The following is an 18,027-nucleotide window of genomic DNA, read 5'->3' as shown; positions in this document are numbered from 1 at the left end:
CAACCTGACCAGCAAAATTGAATCCCGTGCTTGACTCCAGAGTGGACTTTTTATTTCAAGTTGACCATATGTAAAGGTTGAGGGAAAGAGACCCGAGTCTGTCTGTCTCCTTGGCTGAGGCCCAATTGGATTTCCATACATGGTTCATACAACCACAGCCCCCACTGGCTAATGTCACAAGAGTTCTGAGTGTTGAGATATAAAGAAAGAATAACAGTGGTAAGTGTTGGGGTTTGTTTTTTTAAGGGGGAAAAAGAAAGATTTCCCTTCCCCAAGAACCCTGGGGGTAGCTGGTCTGGTCGTGTGACATTTACTAGTATTATTTCTGTTCTGACTCTGCACACTTGTGACTGGAAGGAGCCTGGTTAAGAGCTGGAAGTGTACTTTGCTCTGGTTTAGGGTTCTGCCCTCTTCCAAAAGACCAGCAAGTTTGTGCCAATGTCTGTGTGCTCCCAGAGGACCAGCAAGACTGCGCCAGTGTCTGTCCAGCCACCATGGGCCAGAAACCTGGCCCTGGTGAGGCCTTTCCCAGAGCCCAGGGACTCTGTTCTGAGGTTCCCAACTTCTTCTCCTCAGTGGAAAGGGAGGATGGGGCCTTCCCAAGAGGCCTGAAGGACTGCCCATTCTTGGCAGCAAGTCCAGGTAGTTGCTGGCCTCCAACCATCTGCTTCACCTGCTTCACCAGGCCTAGTGCTTGGCTGGGAGACCCTGGGATCTGCTCGGCCCCTGCAGGTACTCTTCCTGAGGCCTGAGTTGCTGGCTCATATAAAAAAGCCTTGGCAGGGGGCTGAGAAAGAAGTCTGGCCTGGGTGAGTGATTTAACAGCTTGCCAAGGATGCTCCAAGGAGGCCGTGGCTTTCCCAGGAGGCTGAAGGACAGGATCTGACACACTGCCTCTCTCAACAGCTCGAGGCATCTGCCCCAGACCTTTGCTGACGGGCCACAAGCTGGACTCCAACACTGGCATCTTCTCATCAATGTGTGGTACGACCTCATGAGGAGAAGCCGCCCGCTCCTTCTGGCGAGGAGTTAGGTCGATGAGATCCGCCATCAGAGCAGCTCTATTTTTTGACTGAGTATTCTGGTCCACAGGCCTCAGTGCTTTTTCTTTAGCTACCAGGGTTTGGACCACAGCTGATAGCACTTTGTCAGGTGGTAATCTCTGGGACAAAGAGGCATGGGATTTATCTGGGGACCTGTCTGAAGTCTGGGGTTTAGGGTTGTTGACTAGCAGTCTATCTGGCAGCGGAAGTCTCAGGCCAGCAGGGACTGGGGTTTTCTCCAGTGACTGGGGCCTTGGGCTGGCAGCACCTATGGATTTATCCAGCCTTGGGTCAGCTGACCCCAGAGGTCTTTCCAGTGGTTGGGACCTGACTGAGGATGAGGAACTTGGGCCGGTCACTGAAGAGGTTTTGTCAGATAGTTGGGGTCTTGGTCCTGCCACTGAAGGTGGCCTGTCCAATGGCTTCTGGCTGGATACCAAGGATTGGGGTTTGGTCCCTGACCCAGCAAGGTCCCTGACCCTATCTACAGGCTGGGGCCTGGAGTCAGTTCTGTCAGGAGGTCTTTCAGGCGGTGGCCTCTGACAAGTCCCTGTCAGAGCTTTTTTGGACAGCGACAATGTCTGGTTGGTATCAGCAGGTGGCTTGTCCGACATCTTGGGCCCCTGAGCAGCTACTCCTGATGATTGTTCTGCCAGGTGAGTGCTTGGGCCTGGAGGCAGCGGTACTGGAGGAGGCACATACTCACGGATCTCCCCAGGTTCCAGAGGGTTGGGCCCACAGGGGTCATGCTCAGTACAAGACAGACGGCCATCCAGTTTGGAGATGAAGAGCATCCCTTCCCGATGCTGCTTGCAAAAGGAGCTGGGACACATCTCACAGAAGGAGGCTGCTTCCTTCCCACAGATGTCACACTGATGCCAAGGACACTCCCATTTCCCTGAAAATACAGATGTGAAACAAAAGCTTAGGAAAACAAGAGATACATATGAGATGGGCCATGTTTCTGGAACCAGATCCTAAGAGTTATTTCAAACTGACCCATTTTGCAGCAAGCTCATTCCTCCCCTGCCCCAGGATCTCAGCTTCCTCTTCTGCACAACCACATATAAAAAAAGCTCCCCTTAGATAGAATGTGAGGATACTACTTTTATATTTTTGCAAACTCCATTTGTCCTATATAGCCTTGAAATTTTCAACTCTAAGGAGAAAAATCTCAGCAATTTAAACTCCTCCATATTTGGTTATTAGCAGTAGGAAGACGGAAGAGATATACAAATGTGAAAAATGGAAGCAGATTTACCCTTGCTCAATTTTAAGCTAGCATAAACTTTACCTACATCGTCCACACAAAGCTAACCTGAGCTGCTATTTATTTGCCCCCATTTAATGGCACCTGAGAGTCTATGTCATAGGCAGTGTTTCTACCATGGCTCCTTCCAAATAAACTATGCTCCTGGATCATAAGCAAGATCAGTTCTATCACAGCCTGTGCCAGCTATGGGCCTGAGTAATTAATTCTGAAACAATTTCCTATTTCCACTCCTTGGCACGAACAGGTAAATGTTATGGCCTTGCCCTCATACCACCTCAGTTTCTATTATTTCATTACCTTGGCAACCACATATCGAAAGAAAGCTAATTCAGGGACAAACTCCTTTCACTCCCACCCCAAAGTTCTTCTCTTCCTGCAATTCCTGGAAGCAAGCCAGTACACTAGTGATATATAATCTTCTCACCTGGAACGGCTTCTTACTGGCTTCTTACCTTTGTCATTTAAAATAGATGGCAGGTCAAAATCCCTAAAATCCCTCTAACTCCAAACAAGGACCCAAAGGTGAGTGACTTCTCCAACCACAAATTCCTGGGTTCCACATCTGCCTAAGCAGCAGGCTGGAGGGGGCTAACAATGGTGCAGGTCCACCCCTCACTGACTAGAATGACCCAAAGCTCTACTTTGTCTCAATCTTTTTCTTTAGAAAAGGAACATGACTTAGCGGCCTTGAGGTCAGAAAACCTGGCTTTCAATCCACTTCATCTATGTGCTCTAATTTAATAAGTCGTCTCACCAAACTCTACTGTTTTCTCATCTGCATCAATGGAAAGTGAAAAGGTCTCATCTTTATGGGTTGCTAGGACAAAATAATAACAGAAATGTATATAAAGTATTTGACACATAGCAAGTGCATTTCTGTTCCCCTCTCTATAACCTAGAGTTCTAAGCCTTTGCTGTCATTTATTTCCAGAAAGAGAACATGGACCATATTCCTTCAACACTATGCATAGAGAAACCAAAGGGCTCTGAGAATTCTGGCAGAGAATAAGGAGCCCTCTAAACAGATTTTGGCACCAACCTGCTGGTCGCTTGGTTAGATTGAGACAGTCTGCGTGGTAAACTTTTGGGCAGCCTGGCTTCTTACAGGAGACGAGCTGGCCAGCATCCCCACAGCTGAAACACTCATCCTCTCGCTCCTTTGTGATTTCACCCTGGCTCCTGCGCTTCCCCTGTTGCTTCTTCTTGAATTTCCTTGACTTTTCTTCCGTGGCAATGGGTTGATTCTAGAGGTCAGATATTGAGCAGTCAACATTCTGTCGACACATTAGTTGTATGATCTTGACCAGGTTAACTATCCTCTCTGAGCCTCAGTCTCTCCTCTGGGAAGAGACAGTCCTCATAGATTGTTGTAAAGATAAGAGAAAATGCAAAAAAGGCATCCTGTACATCACAGGTACCCAATAAATGGTTATATTAGTTGTACCTTTTGTTACCAACTACTCTTGCCACCTGAATAAAACAAAAGAGAAATGTGCTTCTTTTTGTTGACACACAATGCCGGTGTTAATGGTTACCCTTTCGTAAGTTTTATTTTTATGTTTGTCTTAATTTCAAAACTAAGGAAGACTTCTGTGTGTGTGCATGCACGCACACATTTCCTAGCTTATTCAATAAACATTCACTGAACAATAGTATGAGCCACATGCCAGAAGGACACAGAAAACTAATTCAGGGTCTTTGCCCTCAACAAGCTATAGAATCTTAAGTCAAATTAGATTTATGTCCACTGCTCCCCAAGACAGACCCTGGTGCAGCCAGCAGGTCTCCTCTGGCAGCCCATACTTGGTCACCAAATCCGGTGGTTGTCATCACATTATCTTGGCCTAGAAGCATCCAGGATCAATCTGATTTATTTCTAGCCTACAGTGATCTCCCATTTCTAATCGTCTGCTCTCCAATTTCTCTCTGATTCTTGTGTGAAATGGTACAGAGACTTTAAGGATGCAGAAACTGACATCCCCAGTGCACATAACAAGAGTAAACGCCATTAAACTCAGGTTAAACTCAGTTACTATTTTAATTTACAGGGAATAAGTCAACTGACATCTTAAGGAACAAGGCCATTTAACCAATCAATTATAAACAAAAAAAAAAACAAAACAAAACAAAACCCAATATAATTTTCCTTATTTAATAAGATAAAATATTTAGTGGCTGCTCTTCATTTTCATGTGTTCCTGTTCAAAATGATTACCATCTTTAGTTACTGGTTTCTATGCTAATTTGCATTTTTCAGTTCTTAAAGTAGACTTCATAATCAAAAAACCATTACGGGAAATACCCAACTAGAGTCACTGTATAGTCTACTGTGCATCCAAATTAAACTTCAATTTTCAATGTGCTGTTACTTATGATAGAGAAATCTGGAAGCATCTAGATGTTCATTTATTATGGTCCATTCATCATAGAAAAAAATTTAACAGTCACTAAAAAATGTTGATTAAAAAGACTATGTAACAGCAAGAAAAGTTTTTTATATTTAAGAAAAGCAGGATACAGACTTGTAAACAATTCATAACAGTTATAGAATTATAATTCAGTTATAGTGCACATAAAAAACCAGGAAGACACAACAGTGTTTATACCTTGTTACAATATTAAGATTTAAAGGTCCTATACTTATCTACAGTGTTATACTAAGTTTAGAATCTTAAATTCATATTAGATTCTTTGATATCTTAAAAAAGACAGAGAGAGAGGGAGGGTGGGAGGGGCAAGCAGATACCAAGAATCTAAGCAGCAGGTAGTTTATTAGGAAATATGAGTGAAATCAGCTGAGACCAATAAAGACATGGGAAGTAACCCACTTTACAGATTCCTATTTTACAGCTTTTTTTAGCTAGAAAGGTATCACCAATTAGAAGTCAGATTGCTCAGAACACTTCAACAATATCCAAAGGTACTCTCTTGTGTAACCAAATTGACCATCAGAATGCTTAGTAAATTGCCAGTGGCCCTGACATTGACAACTATTCAATGTTATTATTTCAAAGAGACATCTTAAAGACCCAGCTCTGCACTGGTTAGGGCAGGAGGACCACACCATTATTCCCGATGCAAATGTTTGGAAGGTACCTTTGGCCTTACACCCAAAAAGCCGCTGCAGTTCGGGGCTCCACATTTGCAAACGGTCTTTCCATTCCCAAGACATTCTAGGTTGTAGTTGAAGGTAAGTTCAGTGCCTGCGTAAGAGATCATGAAAATATTAATATCTACAGTTTTAATTATCTTATTTCTGTATTAACCACAAAAGATATTGACTTCTAAAAGAAAAGATTAATTTTTAAAAGAATAAAAAATTTCTTAAAAAAAATTTAACCCTAAATCCCACTATATTAATTCTAATCCTTTAACATTACTAATCAGCTAATACAACTTAATAAGAGAAAAACATAAATGGCTTAACAAATAATAACTAACTTTTACTGCAGGTGTTAATAATTTGAATTGTTTTTCATTTGTTTTCTAATCAATCATATTCAAAATATATTAATTCATTACCAAAACCAAACCAACAAACAATAACAACTGACTGTACACTGATGTGCCAGGCATTGAGAATGCAAGTATGAGAAAAATCTGTTGGTCTGTGCCAGTGTGAGCACTGGCAGCATTCAAGGGGTAAGACAGTTCTCAGCACAGAGAACTCTAGACCACAGACCCAAAGCCCTGGCTTTATATTCTAGTTATTCCACAATCTAAGATGAGTCCATCTCTTAAAAGGTGAAATAACAATTTCACAAGCTTATTGAGAGAATATGACAGAGTAGTAATTGTAAACTTTATGTACAGATTTAAGGCACAAAATGTCCCTTTCCTGTTATGCATTTCCACCAAAACCAAGAAAGCAAATAAAACACATTCAATATTCGTCGTGTTTCCTCTGTCACACCCACTGGGAAGTTACTGGACTGAATGACAAATAATTCTATCACATTATTCTTTTCTTATTAAACAATTTATAAGTATATAACTGAAATTTTCATAAATTTAATGTGCTTATAATGCAGCCCAAGCATATACACAAGATAGTAGGATACTTGGCATAACCTGTTTGCTGTTCATTCAGCATCCAGTATGTAAACATAACCACACAGGGATAAATCAGAATGTATCAATGCACACAGAGAGACTCATAGCATTCTAGAAAGAAGTCTGAACATAATGAGGAGGGCAAAAGGAGAAGAGATGACACACGTGAGAGGCAGAGAATAACAGACAGGTGAAGAGCACAGGAAGTTGGATGAGTAAGGAGGAGAGCAAGCCTGACAGTTCCGATTCCATCTGCCAAGGCCTCAGCTCCTATGGGCTCTCAGCACATTCTGTCTCATTTCTCCATCACACCCATGCAGACTAAAAGTCAGTGAGGACAAGAACAAGGTCTGAGAAATCCAACAACATGCTACCTGAGCTGATATGGGAGAAGAGAGAAATTTGAGGCTAGACACAGTAGAGGAGACCATTCCCATTGAAAAACTCAGGTTCTGAGTACAACTGTGGTACTAAAAGCAGTCAGGAGAGATATAAGTACTAAAGTCATATGACCGAGTAACATCTGAGCAATTAATTAATACAGAGGAACCACACGCGCCCCTGACCCCAGGTGGTTAGAGGGGAAAATGAAAAATGGAGAAAAGAAGGCAAGGAGTCAAATCCAAGAATCCAAGTAATATAGGTATAACACCATATGTTACAGCATTTTTGCAAGGATTAAATTACATAATATTCTTGTAATGGTGTCTGTCATATGATAAATGGTAGGTTTTACAGCATTCACTTGACAATTCCTGTTACAAAGTAGAAATTGACCTAATTTACTCTAAACTCATTCATTCAAAAAACTTGATACAAGTCACCATTTTAAAAATCAGTATGATAGTCCAGCTGAGTGCAGAGCACAGTGATGTTCAAGCATTGTTGCCTTCACCATTTAGTACTTTTAGTAAAAAACAAAAGAACTAATGGTTGAATTTTTAAAATATGAAAATTGTTAAAACCTTTAAAACTCTGAAAAATCTAAACAACTCCTGTGCAGTACATTTAAACTGTAGAGAAAAACTATATGGGGAGAAGGGGGGAATGTCTACAGATTAAAAAAAAAAAAAAGGCAACAGACCAAACCTGACCCAATTGCTCTTTAATTATTTTATCTTGATTACTGTTTCCTGAGGTAAACAACACTGGGCAAAGAAGAACTTTGGTCTTCTTCCAGAGTGCTCATATGGGATTTCCGCTTCAACCGTATTGGACTATGCTATTGTCAATTACAAACAATCTAGGCCAGTCCCATTTTAGTTTGAATCTAAGAGAGTGATCTTTAAATTTAAATGTGTTTTGCTTGTGTCCCTGCAAAACTCATTTTGAAAACTGATGTACTTCTTTGTACATTCAAAATACACAAACTTTATACAAGTCTAAATATTTTTTTAGGTCACGCAGTTTAGAGGGTGTCATATGTTATGTATACATGTTTAAAATAAATTCATTAAAACCTTGATGCTACAGATTAAGCTCTTTTAATATGGAAAATATCTGTCATATAAGTTTACTTTCAAACCTCTAATCCATATCAGATTTACTTTCAAACATCTTAATACTGTCCTGGTTACAACACCTCACTTCTGCACTCTTAAATCTTAGAGACACAGGCACCTAGGCTGGCCACGACAGAGCTGTTCATTCTCCAAATGTCCAGTTCTTTGGTATTCTAGAAGTGAGAGCTGTCTGTTAATTTGTTTTTAAATAGCCTTGGGCTCTTAAACCATAAACTTCATGTGGGTTAGAGAGAACCTTTGGTTTATAAAATGGGTGAAGGGCAACTGTGAAAGGGATGGTAAGAAAGGAGCCATGGATTGCTGATGCTTTCTAAGGTAGACCAATTTTCAAGGATTTCATATAAAAGTTATGGAAAGGCCTGGAAATTTTTTCCTTTAAAACCATCCATACCCAAGCAACAAATGAACAGGACATGAACATGAACAACAGACTAGTGGTTACCAGAGGGTAGGGGGGAGGGAGGTAGATGGGGTAAAATGGGTCAAATATGTGGTGACAGAAAGAAATCTAACTATGGGAGAGAAACATGCAATGCAATCTCTCTCTCTCTCTCTTTCTATATATATATATATGCCTTACTGTTAAATTGTAAACTTGAAACTTACTAAATTTTGTTAACCAATGTTACCTAAATAAATAAAACCATCCATATCCAAAACTGAAGACACCATGCTAAGTGAAATGAGTTAGTCACAAAAGAACGAACACTATGATTCCATTTATATCAAGTTCATAGAGTCGTCAAAATCATAGAGTAGACTGCTGGTTGCCACTGGCTTGGGGAGAGGACAATGGGGAGTTAGGTACAGAGTTCAACTTCGAGAAAATGAAAAGAGTTATGAAGACAGATGGTGGTGATGGTTGCAAACAATGTGAATGGACTTAATGCCACAGAACTATACCCTTAAGAATGGTTAAAATGGTAAATTTTATGTTACGTATATTTTACCACACTGCCACCAACAAAAACTTCCATGACAAGTATGACCGGGATAGCCTTTCATACATCCTCAGAGTTTGCAAATCTCATTTTGGATTACAGAACATGTCAGGCTTTTGGATGATAAAATCTGAAATTCCTTTCTTAGCTCCAGAATCCTTAAATGATTCTTACCTGCTTTAATGTCACTCAGGGCAAAAAGGCCAACACGAGTATCTCCATTGACAGACCACTTCTGTGTCTCGCAGTTGGGCTGGCAGCAATGATTCATAAACCGAGCATAGTTGCCTTTGGGACCAGCATCAATGATCCGGTCCTAGAATTCCAAGAGATTCACTTCCTGAAAATTCTAACACACTAGAGTTCCTATTTGTAAAGTCAGAATTTCCCGGAGGAGGGATTCTCAAAGTGCACTCCCTGGATCAGCACTAGCATCACCTCCTGGGAACTTATTTGAAATGCAAATTCTTGGATTGTGCTTCAGATATATTAAAGCAGAAACTCTGAGGGGGCCCAGCAATTTGTTTCATAACAAGCCCAATAGGTGATTCTGATATATGAAGTCCTAAAAGCAGCAGCTTGTCCCATCCTCTAAATTAGGTAATCCTGAACCCTGGCTCCACATTAGAAATCACCTAAGGAGATTTTAATACTGATGCCGAGCTCATTCTAAAAGATGAGAACATCTGGAGGTGAGGATCTCATGAAGCATTAAGGTACAACTTGATAAATGTTCAGTTACATATCACACAAGAATTCTGTTACAAAAGCTAGTGGAAAAAAGAATAATAATTTTAACAAGCTAGCAGAATCTAATATTCAGATACAAAGAAGAATCTCAGATACACAGAAAATAAACATATTAGGATATCAGAATTAGGAATAAGTTCCAAATATAATTCTAGGGACCAATGAAATGAAACTCATCCAAAAATTCTTAATTGGAAAGCTGACTTGGGTTCATAAGCTGAGTTCTATAGTCAATTCATATGACCTTCTCAATGCACTAATTAAATATCGACAATAAGTTTCTCAATCTGTAAAATAAATAAAAGAATGATTATTTACTTCTCTGGCTTCAAGTTTTAATCCTACAGGAAAAATACTAAAAGATATAGTTCCCAACTTACAATGGATAGCTTAAAAAGAATGCTAAAAGCAGCGCTGCCGTCAGCCATGGGTGCACGCACAGCCAGAAACAAGAGCACATATACCTCCTCCAGGACCCTGACCAAGCAGCCCTATGAACATGGGGAGAGACACTACTCGGGCAGTGTATGACATGCCTACAAACACTGTGGCTGGGAAACACTAACTTCACAATTTTACAACAATGGAACTAGTACTTCCTATTACTTACTTTGTCCAGGGTAAGCATGTAGAAATTAGTGATATCATGTTCCTGGGCATAACGGATCCGAGCTCTGCACTCTTCTTCATCTATCAGTTCACCCACATACTCATTCACGAACTCGCCCTAGAACAAGAAACAGCTGTTAGTGGCAAAAAGCACAACTGTGTTCACAGGTACACCTTACTTAAAAAAAAAAAAAAGAAAAAGAAAGAAAAAAAATAACAGATTTATTATTCTCCACAGATTCTCCGCAACTGTTCATGTGCATGTAATGGTCACTTAACAAAGGTTTATTCAAAAAACATAACAAATACGATGCTTCAACTACTGACAATCTCCTCACTCCTACTACTGCCATTCTGAGAAAGATAGGAACACACTGGACCTAAAAGATCAACCAAAATGCAAGTAAGTAAACTAAGGCTCCATTATAATGATGAAATGAATAGTTAATCCCTTTTCCTGCATAAAGGTCTAAAAGTCAACTTCCCTAAACTATGTTCTTTTTCCTTGGAACATGCCCTGCCTGCTGCCCTTCCATATGTCACACTTCTGTACCTCTGACTCACTACACTACAGTTATACTAGTGTCCCTTCCATCTGCAATGCTTTAACACTCAACTGATCTAAGCCAACAACTAGTTATCTTTCAAGTCTCAACTTAAAACAGAGACAAGCAAGTTTCAGGCTCTCGGCCACATGCCTGAAGAACCCTTTTTGCTTCCTCACTGGGTGATTACTTGTTCACTGTCTCCCCTTCTCTAGAATCAACACTTTATGCAAGCATGGAGCATGTGTCCTACTGAACACTGCATCCTCAGCACAATGTCTTAGCAAATGACTAAGGAGATAACCTAGATTCACTTTCTTTCCTAGAAATGAACTTCAGTGAAATTCTTTAGAAAGTATAATCAGAGAAAGGTTTATTAAAATGTCAAATAAGTTTTATTCTACACAAAAATATACAATATTATCTACTTATCAGAAACTTGCGGGTCCTTCCAAGTTTGAAGTTGAAGATATTACTACATTTTCATCAGAAAAGGCCCAATCCTCTTCTCCTTCATGTTTTATGAACCCAAACCTATTTTCCCTCAGTAAAAGAAGATTTTATTAGCAGGTGATTAACACCTCTGAATTATGTGCTCACTATCCTCTCTTAACTACAGATTCTAGGGTTTTCAGAAAAAAGCAAGTAAGGCCACAGTTTCTCTTAATTTCCCTCATTTTTTCATCCTCATACACAGTGAACACGATCAAGACTAAGGACTTTTGAGATATAAAGGAGCACATCTATTCTCAAGCTTCTGAACTCGAGGAGGCTATGGCAAGAAGGTTAATTTCTACACTGTTATTTTCCTTTATGATCAATTTTCTCATATTCATCAAGAATTACTCATATTAAACAATTGCAAAGCAAAAAAATTTGGAAATTAAGAAAAGTTTTCTTCACCTTTTTAATATCTGTTTTTGTTCGGAGACCCCAGCCCCTCTGTAATGTGCGAAAAATTTCCACCTCTGGGTACTGGCGCTTAGTGAAGCACTGGTTTTGGCAGCGCCCCCCAGCAGGACAGACTGTGGGGTGACACTCATAAAGCAGCATGCGGTTGATGCACTCGGAATCTATCCCACAGGGGTTCTCATCAGTAGCTTTACAGTTGCAACGGGGAATTTCAGACAAGTCTGCAGTGAAGATCTGTACCCTGCCAATAGGACGGTTCACCTGGGAAGAAACACATACATCATGCAAGTCAACACAAGGCAATTCAGGACCTATAAAGGGCAGGTTTTTTTTTTTTCCTTAAAGTTACGTACCACATTTTACATGATTTTGAACTATCAAGATTTAGCAGCATTATTCACAATTGCTAAAATGTGGAAGCAAACCAAGAGTCCATTGACAAGATGAATGGATAAGCCAAATTCAGTACAAATAATATTATTCGGCCTAAAAAGGAAGGAAATTCTGAAATATACTACCACATATATGAACCTGGAAGACATTACATTACATGAAACAAGCCAGTCATAAAAAGACAAATACTGTATGATTCCACTTATATAACTTACTTAGTCAAAATTAGAGACAAAAAGTAGAATGGTCGTTGTCAGAGACCAAGAGGAGGTGAAAATGAGAGTTATTGTTTAATGGGTATAGAGTTTCAGTTTTACAAAAAGATAAAATGTTCTAGAGATGACAGTGGTGATGGATATGAATGCATTTAATACCTCTGAACTCTTAAATATAGTTAAGATGATAAATTTTATGTTATCTATATTTTATCACAAAACATCTGAAGAAAATAAAAATTTAGGCAGTTTGACCTAAAAATAAGGCTTCGCTTGACATAAAAAAATATGAATCTCACAAAAATTTTTTAAAAATTAATTTTAAAGAACCATAATTTCAAATGTGGTAGGCCAAGTGAATTGTAACTGGGTTTCTGCTATTGCCACATGGTGGCACCACTTTGGCTGCTACACGTCTTAAGAGAGAAAATGACTGACATGGAAATGTCTTTGGGTAATTGCGGTTCCTATATCTGTATGTGAAGATGTACTTTAATATTTACTATCATAATTTGAAATTTTTCTAATAGACTGCAGCAATGTCACGCAAGCATTTTACTTAGTAATGCTGCTAGTACTGAAAACTACAGAGCAAATCTAGTCTTATAAAACATAAAAATCAAAGAGCTACTGTGACACTAAAGCCATTAGTTTTTACAATAGAAGCAACGATGCTGAGGAAAAAAAAAATAGACATTCCATAAAGGAGATGGATTTGTACACTATAGGAATGAGTCTCCCTACTTGGTATTATTTCACTTGGGAATAGTCAAACTGCCAATCTTCAGAAACCCATCCCATACATAAAATTTAACTATTCAGGAACTGCATGACTTTGATAAATTATATTGCAAGACTTGTGAGAATAAGAAATATATGGTAAAGAATCTAGTAAAGAGCCTAGCAGCCTTTAAACAAGATAGATGTTATAATTCTTTCTTTTAATGTCCCTTGTAATTGTCACATCAAATATTCTAGATTACCAACTCCAATCAAAAATCATTATGATTACACCTTAACAGTTATTTCCACCCTCTAAATTCTCAAATAGTTTCATTTCTAACACTTTATTGTTTGCCTTCTGTTCTTCAACAATATTATAAAATCTACGATCTGTTTGTAGAAATATATTGTCTTCAACCCAGTTCTCTTAATAACTTAAAAGGATAATTTCACTGCCAGATCTCTTCCCAGATTCTTCAAAATACTGGTGAAAACTGTAAAACTCTTGTTAATGGAGGAATATTCTTACTATATGCAACTGGAAGCCACAAACCTACTAAGGCAAGTTCTACAGGGATAGAAAACAAGGGCTGAGCTTAATCATCTGAGAGGGCAGGTCCTACATAGGGCATTTGAATATTCACCTCTTATTCAAAGTTATGTTTACCTGACATCACGACATCCCCCAAAAGTTTCATCCTACTCCTTTTCTTTATATAAAGGTATGTTTCAATTATTCTTTCCTGATTTAACCTGTTATTAACCCCAAGTAAGTTTCTTGCCTAACATAAAGCAACAAACAAACAAAAATACCAAACAAATAAATACACATGGTTAATTAAGAACAACACCAATACTCTAAATAGGGATTTAGCACACTTTTTGTAAAGGGCTAGACAGTAAATATTTTAGGATTTGTAGGCCCTAGATCTTGGAGGCACATTGACTCAACTCTGTCATTTTAACAAAGGTAGCAACAGACAATACGTAAATAAAGAAGCACAACTGTGTGCCAATAAAACTTTATTTTATGGATACTGATATATGAATGTCATATAATCTTCATGTGTCAGAAAATATTTTTATTTTTCCCCCAACCATAGTAGGCCAGATTTGGCCCATGGACCATAATTTGCCAATCCTTGTTCTAAATCTTTTTCATGGAAATATGTTTTTTTGTTTGTTTGTTTGTTTTTCTAAGTGAAGACCCTGGCCTCTAACTTCTGTGATTAAATCACTTGTGGGAAGTTGCTCCAACAATAGCCAGGCTCAACATGGTGATTGTGCTACTAAAACGTCTAATAAATTTGTTCTTTACTATTCTTTTATCTTTACTTCTATAAATTATTTATAAAAATGATTTAAAAATATGAAAAATACAAAGAGCCCACTGAACCCAGGTAATAAATGGTGATGACTCTAAGAGTTACACTAAGGGTTAGATACACTTAACATGAATCCTCCTGCCCTTGGGAATCCTCATCATACTGGTCACCGAAATCTTCAGTATCAGCCACTACCCAAGAAGACTTACCCAGGTGTACTATTCACACGATCTCAGAGCCATTTTATCATTTTTTATCATGGTTCCTTGGTCCCTTTCAAACCACAAGATATTGACTATAAACAGAATTTGATTCAAGCTACTTGTAAGAGAGGACTTTCCAAGGCAACAGGAAAAGAGACTATATCAACGCATAAGTCATTTTATAAAGTGCACACAATGGCACTTTTTTCTTCTTTCAAGCTCAGACCTCTACTTAAAAACAACTGTGCTTGTGCTTCCAATTGTTATGAACAGACTGGGAAGAGGGCAAGCTATACCAGGGGCTCCCCTTGAGATGGAGTCTCCTGAGGTCTCTTCTCACCTTTATATGTTTATAAGGCGGTGGCTTCTTATCATTCTTTCGGTCTTCCTGCAGCTGTCTTAGCTCTTTTTGAGCCTTTAATTCCTCAAACCTTGCTGCAGCTTCCTGAAGAGCTAAGAAAACACACAGCATAAGTCACTTAATCTCTGGGTGGAGTCATTTCGCTTTTTTCCCCCCTTTAAGTGGGATAAAATCCATGTTTTAGACAAATATCATCAACACTCAATGGAAAATCAAGAAGTATATACGACTTCTATTTTCAAGTAAGTTACAGTCCTACGGTATTCAGATATATCATTAAGAAAAAACATAACCTATAACTATAAATGGCACAATACAGACTACTAGCTTCAGAGGAAAATTTAAAACAAAAACAGCAGCTAAATGATTTTAAAAAGCCCACACATAACATATCCTAACAACAACTAGACCATGTCTGCTCAGCACAGTCACTGCCTTTAAGCCTAATTCTTTCCTCAGCCCTGAACCTCCTGATTCCAGAAACATTTTGCCTCCTAGGTGCCCCAGGTAACATGCCACGTTCCTCTGGAAGAAATCCAAAGTTGAAGTTTGCCTCTCCTTCTTGCCTATTTAGTTGCGCACCTGTCCTACTCTTGTCCTAAGATGCATTCTGTAAATATCAACTATTAGCTCTAATGATGCAAACAAAGACCTTCGTAATCCGCGTTCAAGGCCCATACTTTCATGTGATTAAATGACTGTAATATCTGAAAGGTCCAACAAAATCTTAAGATTCTCATTCTTCTCCACTTAGAGCAAAATTTTAATTCATTATTCTTGACTTAGGTTAAAAACTCTGAAAAGAATTCCAATTCTCCCCTCTTCCTTCTGTGGCTTTCCCCATGCTGTCAGTTCTTTAAGGAGAATCGCTCCTCCGATCCATCCCTTTTTCTCCATTTCCCTGTCACCATCCAGCAGAGTTCATATTGCCTCTAAATTTAGAAGTCCTCTAAATCGTTCTAAAGTCCCTTCTTCCTCCACTGTAATGTTTAGCATGTCCTACCTAGTCTATCCATTTATGTCTATCCAATACCCATCATCTTCTCCACCCCATGGACACCTCCCTGTGACAGTCTCAACATCTCTGCCCAGAACTACTGAAATAGCTATCTCACTGACATTTCTGGTGGCAGCCTTACCTTCCATGGTCCCGACACTCTACTCAGACTGAGATTTCTAAAGCTCTGCTCTGACCATCTAACACTTACCTTTCTGGCAAACAGTCCAGTGCCCCCCTGAGCCTGTGCTTAACTACACTGAACACTTGTGGGTCGCTAACTCAGCATGTTAGACTGAACGTGTGCTTTCGCATGTGCTTTCTTCTTGTTACAACATTTTAGATTAACTTCTTCACAGTCCGTGTTAGGGTTAAGAAATCAGATTCTGACACCCAACTACTAGAGTTTGAAACCTTCCTCTATCATTTACCAGCACTAGGACCTTGGGCAAATAATTTAACTTTTATGTGCCTCAGTTTCCTCATCTGTAAGATAAGGATAATGGTGTCCAATAGGTTTGCCACAAAGATTTAAAGCAAAAAACAAACCCTGAACATGGCCTGGCAAACAACAAATGGAAACTATTACCATTATGGTTCATTCTTCAGAGCATCACTTAGGAAAGAAGTCGTATATGCTTTCCAAACTGTAATCCCCAGTGCAGCCATGCTTCCTCCTGGTCTGCTCGCACAGTGTACCATGCACACTTCTGCCACAACACTCAATAAATGGCATTTTGACTGCTGGTATCTGTGTCTAGTTCTCCAATAAGAAACATGTGTTCCTTGCAGTGGCACCCAGCTAGCCCAGGGTCAAGGCATAGAAAAAGCAGAATCACAGAGTTTTAGCAAACTCAGGCTTTTGGTATTCCCTACACTCTACCTTCTCTCCCGGACTTGGTGGTGACCAGCTTTGTGCGGGCAAAAATGTTCGTTACTTGGTCCCTTATCATTTGAGACTAACGACTCAAGACCCAATCTCCTATGGTATTAGTACTGACAGCCCATGTCTACAGAGAAACCACATGGCCAACAAGAGAAGTGAAGACCCACTGAAATAACTTGAAGCAAACAGAACCTCTGTTAAGTTTCTTCCCGATGAACATCATTCTCATTCCCTGTCCAGGAAGTTTCACCTTAGGATCCTCTTCATCTCACCACACAGACAAAATCTTATATATAAATATCTGAATATATTCAAACAACAAGAGATACCTGTATTGTCTTTCAAAAGACAGCTAATGGAAGAAGGTAGCTACCATTGATAGGATACCAACTATGTGCCCTGCAGGTTAGTTTTTTAATTATCTCATTGAATTCTCAGAGCAACCTTCACTCATTATGTAGTAAGAGAAAAGTGACCTCTCCTGGCCCCAAATGTCCCCACTCCTTCACTGGTAGGCCGGCTTATAAAAATTTCTTTTGATTCAGAATACTGAAACTTTGATTTTCACTATCTTTTACTGCTCTATAATTTTTGATGAATTTTATTTCTTCTTAGCAAACTAAACAAACAAGAAAAAAAACTCTCCTTGGAACAAATATGGCTCTGCCAGAGGTTGTGTTCCTTGCCTGGCAAACTACAATGTTTCTTCTATAAAATAATTCCAAAGCTCCAGTACTTGATGAGATGTGAAAATTGAACTGATGAGACAAAAAAACCTCCCTAAAGGAAATTCCAGTTAAGTAAAGGTTAGGCTCAAAAACAGTGAGTTATGTGGGTAAATTTCCCTGCAAAATCCTGTAGCTGCAGCCACATACACTCCCAGAGGGCAGTACACAGCTGCTAATGGAATCTGTGTGAATTCTAACACAGAGCAGAAGCTCAGGCAACAGAGGTCTGTGTTGGTATGAGAAACAAAAAGGATACAGTTACCTTTTTTATATGTCCCATCTACTCCTTTGCCCATCTTATCCTTGCTGCTCACGTCCCCCTCCATGTAGGGAAAGACTCGGGCCTGGTGAGTCCACAGATAGTCATTAGACCCAAAGAAGAGCACAGGAAACTCGCCCACATCATGTCTCATCTTATCAATGTTGGAAGGTACAGCTCGAGGATGGCAGATCTCAGCTGGCCACCACCTGGGAAAGGTGAAAACAAAGATGAAAAACTCAAGAAGACTGCAAGGCACTAGGAAAATAACCTACTTTTAGGACAGGA

At 39.4% G+C, this 18,027-nt stretch overlaps 1 protein-coding gene across 9 annotated transcripts in view; it reads right to left on the bottom strand.

Annotated features, from left to right (window-relative positions):
- Positions 1-30: 30 nt before the first annotated feature.
- The window catches only part of NSD1 (nuclear receptor binding SET domain protein 1), a 131,871-nt gene continuing 113,874 nt past the window's right edge, over positions 31-18,027 (bottom strand). For all 9 annotated transcript variants that reach the window (XM_039880055.1, XM_039880059.1, XM_039880060.1 and 6 more), the window contains 8 exons: positions 17,743-17,948; positions 14,849-14,961; positions 11,641-11,910; positions 10,194-10,310; positions 9,008-9,149; positions 5,413-5,519; positions 3,356-3,560; positions 31-1,941 (listed from right to left, as the gene is read on the bottom strand). In XM_039880055.1, the coding sequence (XP_039735989.1) occupies positions 320-1,941; positions 3,356-3,560; positions 5,413-5,519; positions 9,008-9,149; positions 10,194-10,310; positions 11,641-11,910; positions 14,849-14,961; positions 17,743-17,948 (2,782 nt within the window). In that variant the 3' untranslated portion in view covers positions 31-319. The remainder of the gene's footprint in view (positions 1,942-3,355; positions 3,561-5,412; positions 5,520-9,007; positions 9,150-10,193; positions 10,311-11,640; positions 11,911-14,848; positions 14,962-17,742; positions 17,949-18,027) is intronic.

Source organism: Pteropus medius, unplaced genomic scaffold (assembly GCF_902729225.1).
Source record: "Pteropus medius unplaced genomic scaffold, Ma_sr-lr_union100, whole genome shotgun sequence".
Lineage (NCBI taxonomy): Eukaryota > Metazoa > Chordata > Mammalia > Chiroptera > Pteropodidae > Pteropus > Pteropus medius.
Note: the sequence above shows the minus strand (reverse complement) of the source record. Positions and strands in the feature narration are given on the sequence as shown.